Below are 8985 nucleotides of genomic sequence, written 5' to 3'. Positions count from 1 at the left end.
GAGGTAACATATTTTAAATGTAGCGTGAGTGTTGTAGCCTGGAGGTCAGACATCCATCATCACTGCCGCCTGATGCGGAATGGAGCCGCCATCCACCCATCTGTTGACCGCGCGGCTCAATCTGATTCGCCATAACGCTTAAAAACACGACTCTCAACAACTCAACCATCTCCTCTGCTCTATGGTTGGACTGCGCGTTGGTGTTTCTTTGTGTTCAAATAAGATGTTATAAACGAGACTGCGAACAAAGAACATCGCTCCGATGCGTTAAAAGACAGCCAATTCCACCTTAAATGCCATTTTTGCTGTGGTGGAGACCTAGGCGCCATCTTCGGTCTACCTTAAGCGCACAATGTGGCCAACGAACGAAAGCGTACACCAGCCAGGCTTCCGTCCTCATTCTCCAGCCGGGGATCGCACTCTGGCTTCGCAGCTTTGACACAGCGTCACTTGTGAAACAGCACAGGGGGGAAAGACGCACTCGGGCCAAACCCCATCCGCACTTAAGCAGGAGAAGATGTCCGAGCCCAATAAGTACCGAGAGTGGATTCTGGAAACAATCGACTCTCTCCGCTCGAGGAAAGCCCGTCCGGATCTGGAGAGGATTTGTCGAATGGTCCGGAGACGACACGGGTCAGACCCGGACCGAACCAGGACAGAACTGGAAAAACTGATTCAAGAGCAGACGGTGCTCAAAGTTAGCTACAAGGGGTCCATATCGTACCGAAATGCGGCGAAGGTGCAGAGGAAAAGCAGAAAGAAGAGTGAGTTTACGGCCGCTGGCGGCAGCAGCAGCAGCAGCAGCAGCGCGGAGGCAGCGAGGGAGCGGACCAAACACGACCATATGAACAACAACGGCGACAGTGCGCACAGCTTCACCGACCAGGAGGAGGGAGAGGAGGACTCGGAGCCCAGCCCAGATTCCCACACTCAAACACCAGCCAGCACAACCGAGAAGAAGCTCAAGCCTGCCGCCAGCCCGAGTAGCGGAAACGGGTGCCTCAGTTGTGGCGCAACAACGGGCTGCGCTGTCGGGAGCTGCTGTAAAGAGGAGAAAGCAAGTGCGCCGACATACAAGGGATTAGGACCGCAGGGAGTGCGGAACTGCCCTTCGCCCGGTCTCTGTCACAGAACAAACGCACACGGCAGCGGTGATGCCAGCAAGTTATCACCGAGCAAAGCCGATGCAGTTTGCGGAGAAAAAGAGTCGTGTTTGTCCGGAGATGACACCCAGAACAAAACTTGCTCTAGGAGCGCCAGCAGCCTCCCGCAACAACAGAGACAGAAGCAGACTGAGCTCCTCAAGCCCAAACTTCAAGTCGGAGGAGGGGGCACCAAAACTGCGGGAAACAACGCCAACTCCGACCTGGGCGACAGATTGGTGGCTTCTGTTCGCAGCCTGTCCGAGAAGAGCATGCGAGGGGGCACCGCGACCAGAGGCCACGTGAAGCCGCTCGGGCTGAAGGAGATTTTGGGTTATCTGAGCAGCCAGGACCGGCTGTCGGAGGAGAAGCTGACCCGAGGCAAAGTCAAAGTGGTCATGGAGAGAGAGGTGGCGAGGGGCAGGCTGCGCAGGAGCCGCTGCGGGAACATTACTCTTCCTCTGAGGGGGATGGTGGTGGAGAAGCCGATGCCGAAGAAGGCGTCCGCTGACAGTCTTGTAAAGAGCGCACTGCAGGACATGCACACTGTGAAAAAGGTGGGCGCTGCACTGCTAACTCAGTATTTCCAACACGTCCCGGTTGTACATGGCGCTGAACAGCGATGGCTTAATGGCTTGCTGATAAATTAATGATCACTGGTTAAAACCGCGCACACGGCACCAGGATGCGCTCGGCTTCCCTCGCCAAATATGTTTGTTTCTTGTTCAAACCCGATGTTTTAAATGCAGAAGTGTTTAAGGGGATTTCCCACATTTAGGAAGATAGGGTAATTGTTGTTTCATTAATTGTCAGCGGGATGCGACCGTGCCTGTGTTGCGTGTGTCCTCTGTAGCCTCGGTTAATGTGTGTGTGTGTGTGTGTGTGTGTGTGTGTGTGTGTGTGTGTGTGTGTGTGTGTGTGTGTGTGTGTGTGTGTGTGTGTGTGTGTGCGCGCGGCTCTGCTTCCTGCACAAAGGAGCAGGCGGCTCCGGAGCGGCTTCCCCGGCTCCCAGGATGAGCGCGCGCACCATAAAGAGCGTCTCTGCATGGATCGAGCACGGGCTGGTTCTGTTGTCGTTGCCAAATCGCTATTTGTGGTCAATAACATTTCATTTCGCTCTCAGGAACTTTAGCTGTGCGGAACAGAGCGCGCAGTGTCTGGGCCTGCCGCGCAGTAGGCGGTGTCTGTGTAAACTTGAGACGTGCCGCTGCCGCTCTCATCTGGGCGCTGCTCTGTCGCGCAGGCCGGCGGACTCAGCCCAAACAGCCGAGCATCACGTTTGTTCATGTAGCATAGGCTATATTTCATTTTGTGAGGCGCGTTTCTGACCCCGTAGTTTTGTTTCTCTCTTCCCCTCGCATCTCTCGTTTCGTGCTTCATAAAATCCTTTGTATCATTTCTGACAGCACGCTCTCCTCCCCCCTCCCTTGTGGGTGCAGACTTGAGTAGGCTAAGTAGGCGGCTATCGGTATTTCTGACAGCCTATCTGTGTTTTTCTCTAAATGGGAGGTTATCTTGTTTGTCATCTAGCTACTTATTTATATAGGCTACTGTTTAAAGCTCTGATCAGCTAGGTTACAATGAGTGCAACCTGAATGAGAACTTCGCTCAAACTCAAGTGTTGCCCATTCATCTCCGAGGATGAAAGATGTGCGTTATCTCCACTTCCTTTTGTTGAATGGAGACATTTTTATATATATAACTTTATCTTTCATTGCAGCCGCCGTCCCCCTCTCTCCAGGAGAATGAGCCTATGGAAACAGCCAGTGAAGAAGAGGAACCTGAAGAGAATGAGGAAGAGGAGGAGGAGGATGATCCCCGGAGTTCTGAAGAAGGAGGACCTACCCCGGTAGCCATGACAACCGAACCAGAGCTCATTGAGAAAACCACAGAAGATGCTGAGATCCAGACAGCATCTAAGCAGGAGAGCCCCCAGCAGCAGCACTATGGCAAAGGTGTGCCTGCGTGAATGTGTGCGTGCGTGCGTGGATAGGCTATGTGCAGCGTCTGATTTAAAGACTCTAGTTATCACTAGTAACCTTCCTCTGTTAATCAGTAGGGGAGACAGGATGGTATAACACCTTTTGTTTGAGCATCAGTAACTCAGTGGTTGTTTGTGCTAGATCTCTCAAATTTTGATACATACCCATATTTGTCTACTCCTGCAAACAAAACTTACTTGGGTGTCTACTACACAATCACAGATTATGTGACATTGTTACAACCTACCCCACTACTGGGGTGAGTTATGTCACTAACTGGGGATAGATGTAACAATGAGAGGTCATTTGCTGAAATAAAATTCATACTTATGCAACAACATCATTGAAGAATAAACTATAAGCACCTTTAAATAAAGCAAACAAGCTCTATTTCTTCTAAAACTTTAAATTTAGCACAAAAAACAATTGCTGTGAGTGTGCACGTGTATTTTATTCCTGAATGTGCATGTTTCGCATAAGGGTTCAATCACTGTCACAGTTGTGGCAAATGTAGGTGGATCCCCCTGGGTTGCAGGCTTTTTTTGTCCCAGGCTTACAATGTACTACACATTTAATGAACTACAGTAACACACAACTATCCCCACCCCAAGCAGCCATTACATAGCCAACTGTTTTAGCATGTGGGTTTAAACAGGCATGAGTTAAATGAAAAAAAACCCAACAACTGCTACTTTAGTTTGTGTGAGTCAACCATTGTATCTACAATACAATGAATGCCAGGCAAAAAATAATCTTTGTTACCTTGTTTTTTATGTTCACTTGCCACTTCTCCTAAGAGCTCTAAAAGGCAATGGGAGTGTACAATATTAATGACATCACAGCAGCAAATTGGTCAACTAACCCAGTTTTACAACATCCCCCAGTCTCCCCTAGTACTTTCATGACTACTACTACTACTTTCTTTTTTTAAACTTTTTAAATGGGTTCCTAACTTTAGTTGAAAAAATGTTTTCTAACTCTTACTAATATATTACGTAATTACTTTATATTGACCTCAGTAAAGGTGCTGTAGGTAGGATTGCAAAGAGCCAGGACTCCCTCCCCCCTTTCCGCTAAAGCCCAAAACGGTCTCCTAAGCCCCTCCCCCCACAAGAGAGAATGAATGCATGTGCATGAGCAGTGATTGACACACAGTTAGACCCCGGCCCTGATTGGTGCATCTGAACAGGGAGCTGTGGGTTTTTGCAAATCGCACTACAGGCTGTAGGTGGTGCCAGAGGAGCCAGATTTGTTTTTTTAATGACCTGCTTCATGTAGTTCTACTCGAACATAGGGTCAGTTTCAGCAAATATGACAGAAAGTTAGTTTTATAAGTCTTACCTACTGCATCTTTAATGGTTATTTAAATATTACTGTTTTTGTTTTTTGTAATTTGTTTCTGATGTGAATACATTTGAAATACAAATACATTTGAATGTATGTGTGTTTAATTTTAATATCAATACTATTGTTTACTATACATTTTGACTACTACTACTACTAATAATAATAATAATAATAGTAATAATAATAATAATAGAAGAAGAAGTAAAAGCTGGTCTTTAATTTTTTCTCTTCACTCTTTTTGTCTGGGTTTGGCTGCTGGTCTCACAGGGATGTGCGGGCTTGATTCCCTCACCAGGACGCTGCGTCCACCTGTTCAGGAAGCTTCCCTGTCACAATGTAACAGCACACACTTGGAGGAGAGCGCTGTCGTCCCTGATCAGCTATATACGGAGGCACAAGTAAGTGCAAGCATGTGCGTCTGTCCTGTTGCTTTTTATTGTTGTATGATGTTCCATGCATTCAACAGGTCAAAATGACTCTAACACCAACCATGAAATACAGCGCCCTACGTTAGAGTCTGACTGGGGACTGAAGTATTAAGATCATTTACCTTATTAAAAGTACTACTACTATGATATATAGGAATTGTGGGTAACGTAGCAGCTGTAGTTTTGTCACACAGTCAGCTCCTTTCATCCTTGAGTTTAGGTGGCGGTCATATAACTCTGATGCTTTCAACATGATATTTACTCTGGCACTCTTTCTAGTGACTTTGGCTTGTTCCAGGGAGCAGATATCTTATTTTTGTCATGTTCATTTCTTTGCATCTTTGTTTGACTCCCTCTCTTCTCTCCACCTACATAATCAGATGCAACATGACAGAAACAACCACACCTCCTCAGGCTTTAACAGTGAGTTCTGCTTTTTCAGATAATATCAAAGTCTGTGTGTATGTGTTTGGTGGCCAGCAATGATGACAGGTAATCAGAATGTACTTCATTTTTTTTCCATTGTAGGCTTGGAGTCTAAGACAGAGGTTGGAGTGTCGTCCTGCCTGCTCACACCCACTGCCTCCCCGAAGGACTCCGGCACATCTGAGGAACGAGGGATGAACGGAGATAGCAGTGGAGGGTAAGTACAGCAGAGATACTGGAAAAACTGAAGACAGACTCATTGGCTTGGTAGTGTCTGCTCCCCTCTTACCTTACCCCTCTTATCATCACCTTTTAAGTTAAGTAAGATGTTGTGAACTTGTTGGCAAACAGAAGCTTATTTACACATCCAGCGGTTACGGAGCAACATTATTTCTTTTGAGTCGTGTTTCTGGCCACCTGATAAATGTGAGGCCAGTATTTACTCTCTTTTAGCTCTGTTTTTGGTCTCTACCAACTCCTGAGGGAAATATCTGATTCTTTAGCTGCTGAATGCTCCACTATGTTCACCCGCTAGCCGCTAACTGTGTCTGTCTGCTGTTTGGTGCTCAGTACCTTTTCAATGCTTTCACATTGTCCCACTTGTACATTTTTATAATGAAATTATTTATTATAGCCACTATAAGTAAAGTGTAAAAGTCTGGCAATTAAAAAAAATAATCAATACATAATATCTGATTTTCCTGTTTACACTGACAATGACAACAATGTGCAGTCAGAAGGTTTTAATTTAAAATGTATTCATCACTAAAAACATGGAAATCACAGTGCTCCCATTCTAATAAACCAACACTTATAACAATAACACCCATTAAAACCATAGATAAAAACAACACAAAATAACATTCTTTAATTCAATTTCCAGCTCTGATATAGCTTTACAAGTTACGAATTTTAACATCCTCCTGCAGGTTTTGTAATGGGCCAACCGCCCTTTTCCTCATCTCTCTAGGTTTCTGAAGTCTGAAGGGACCAGTGGGAGCCCGGTGGACTGGACAGTGTCTGATGTGGTCAGTTATTTCACAGCAGCAGGTTTCCCCGAGCAGGCTGCTGCCTTCAGGACCCAGGTGAGCCTGTTATCCCCTTTAACAACCACTAGAGGCCACCAGAGACAGGAATAATGGCTGTACTTGAAACTTTAACAGTTGTAACCTACATCTATCTACCCACGTTGCTTTGCTCTCTTCATTAGGAAATCGATGGCAAGTCTCTTCTCCTCATGCAGCGTAACGACGTTTTGACTGGCCTATCGATCAGACTTGGCCCCGCCCTCAAGATCTATGAGCGCCATGTAAAGGTTCTGCAGAAAACACATTTTGTGGATGATGACTGTTAACAATAAAATGCACACAGAGACTGTTATGTCTGTATACACATAGCTCAAGTAATCCTATAAAAATGTATGCATGATCTACAATACACTTCACTTTTCATCTCATGTCAAACAACACACACGCACGCACGCACGCACACAAACACACACACACACACACACACACCTAATTTTCTCTTCCTCTGGCCCTCTGTGACTGCTCTGGTTCAGAAACAACACACAGAAATGAGACTGGATTTCCTGGACAACAGGGATTTTCTGCCAAACCGAGCACACATGTTAGAGGGACAAAGTAGACTTATACAATTTTAAGATACAGAGGTTAAAAAAAAAAGTCATGCAATCATGCGTCCTTTTTTATTTCCAATGATCAAGCACTTTCTCGACTAAACTGTGCAACATGGTTTGTTTTTAAACTGTTATTTTGTGCTGACCTTTATGCACATTTTGAAGAAGGTCTGGGTAATTCTGTGTGGAAGTAAATTTCCTTTTGTTCTTTTGGGGCTGTGGTGCAAGGGTTTCTCACTTGTGGCTGTGTGTTTGTCATTGCACACATACTGTATGTGTGTGGCAGGCATGACAGAGCATGTTGGATTGATCAGAAACAAATTCGAAGTTAACCAGATTTAACACATTCCCAGAAGCTGGAGCGGATGGTTGGGATGCTGACCCATCAAATATCCACCCTATATGTCAGACTAGAATCCGGTGCAGGCTTCACGGCCATGTGCAGAAGGCCGTATAGGTCAAAGCAATAAGCTGATAAACTAATTTCCGTACTAAATTAAATTAAGACTGGGGATAGTAAAAACATGGCTGACCGAGCAAATGCATTACTGTAAACTGCTCAGCTCGTTTCACTGCAGCAGAAGATGTTTGCCTGCTGAAAGGATTCCACTATTACTAGGAATTATTAGGAAATTTGTCCTGGAAAAGTTCAGCAAAGAGTATACAGTAAGAATACAAAAACTTCCATTGAAATAAAAATCGCAGAGCTGAGATGCTGAGGCTTCTTAATGTGGCAGGACTCATCAGTCAGGCTCAGGATAGTATCTCTGGACAAATGAAAATGACTGACGATGTCCTCACTGCTGTATATTTCCTGAAAAGGTTTTTTTGGGGGTCATTTGGTGCCACTGGTCAGCAGGTGTCACTGATTGGTATGGTGGAAACATAACTCTTAGTTCAGAGTTAGCTTGGAGTAGAATGGCTAGGTTTTTAGGGTTAAAATAAGTCTACAACTAACACTACAGACACTACAGTCTAAAATATCTTAATGAAACTGGCCTCAGAGTCGGCTGCAGAAATGTTGATCAAACATGCCAGCTAACTGAACTGAAATCAGCAGAGCAATCAACTCTCAACTAAATATTATAGTGTATATATTAATAATCAGTCCATTTTATACATCAGCCTCCATCTGTAAATTATTATTTTTAAATGATCTAACTGATGTTATCAAGATGATATAGCAAGATGTTATTGCAGGGTAAAGCTGAGTCAATCAATCAACTAATCTCATACCACCAGCATTTTACCGGTCAAATCTTAGAAACCAAATGCTGTCATGATCACATATCTCATTCCCACCTTCACTGTAAGGGCATACATTCCAGGTTTGGAATCTCCTCTGTGTATGCATTATAAAATGACTGTTTGTTTTCATATTTGTATGTTTGTATTCCCTTTTTTCAGCATATTGGTTTCATTTTATGAAGGTTTTCAGTCTACTCTCCACTCCCTGATTTTCACATCAATGTTTCTTTGTGCATTTAAACCTCCTCTACCTCTCTCCCCTCATTTTCCCATTCCCTGTCACTTTCTTTGCAACTTCCAAGAACACATTTTCAGGTTATTCCACTTAGTTGAAGCTGTATGCTACGGTATTCGTTGCCCCTATTAGCATTCAGATCATTTCATTCTCATTAGTCAAATCTGTAGGAGAGGACAGCTGTGTTCGAGTCCAAATTCTCACAAGGGTATTGTAAAGTGTGTCTATGCTCTTGTTGCTTGTCTCAAGTTGTTTGTTAAAGGACAATTTTAGCAATAAAAGTTTGAATTAAAATACCACAATGTGTCCATTCTGAGAGAGAGAGAGAGAATATGTTGCATGTATAAATAATGTGCATGCTTGTGAGGGTTGTGTCTGGTACACACACAAATGTGCATATGTAGAGTGTGTGAGGGAGGGAATCCAACAACAAAGCAGCTGGGTTACAACAGCTATTCCCTTCACTCACAACGGCAAGGAGTCAAAAGAGGAAAGACCATGCTGCATTTTAGAAAAGAAAAGACTTCCAGATCCAGAT

At 44.5% G+C, this 8985-nt stretch overlaps 1 protein-coding gene across 2 annotated transcripts; it reads left to right on the top strand.

Annotated features, from left to right (window-relative positions):
- Window positions 1–11: 11 nt before the first annotated feature.
- samd1b (sterile alpha motif domain containing 1b) lies at window positions 12–8744 on the top strand. 2 transcript variants are annotated; one of them, XM_031289191.2, is made up of 7 exons: window positions 12–1699; window positions 2863–3097; window positions 4739–4869; window positions 5280–5322; window positions 5428–5542; window positions 6320–6410; window positions 6536–8744. In XM_031289191.2, the coding sequence occupies exons 1-7, from the start codon at window positions 518–520 to the stop codon at window positions 6677–6679; spliced, it is 1941 nt and encodes a 646-aa protein (XP_031145051.1). In that variant the 5' UTR covers window positions 12–517; the 3' UTR covers window positions 6680–8744. The 2 variants fall into 2 exon arrangements, with proteins under 2 accessions (XP_031145051.1, XP_031145050.1); XM_031289190.2 differs by having other exon boundaries at window positions 6296–6410.
- The last annotated feature ends 241 nt before the right edge of the window (window positions 8745–8985 follow it).

This window comes from Sander lucioperca, chromosome 4, assembly GCF_008315115.2.
Source record: "Sander lucioperca isolate FBNREF2018 chromosome 4, SLUC_FBN_1.2, whole genome shotgun sequence".
Lineage (NCBI taxonomy): Eukaryota > Metazoa > Chordata > Actinopteri > Perciformes > Percidae > Sander > Sander lucioperca.
This window is presented reverse-complemented; position numbering and strand designations above follow the sequence as displayed.

Bases quoted from the DNA above. Each gene is read 5' to 3' on its own strand.
- samd1b (XM_031289190.2), top strand. From the start codon at position 518: ATGTCCGAGCCCAATAAGTACCGAGAGTGGATTCTGGAAACAATCGAC. The intron at 4,870-5,279 runs GTAAGTGCAAGC...CTACATAATCAG, and splicing joins AGCTATATACGGAGGCACAA to ATGCAACATGACAGAAACAA. The intron at 6,411-6,535 runs GTGAGCCTGTTA...TCTCTTCATTAG, and splicing joins CTGCTGCCTTCAGGACCCAG to GAAATCGATGGCAAGTCTCT.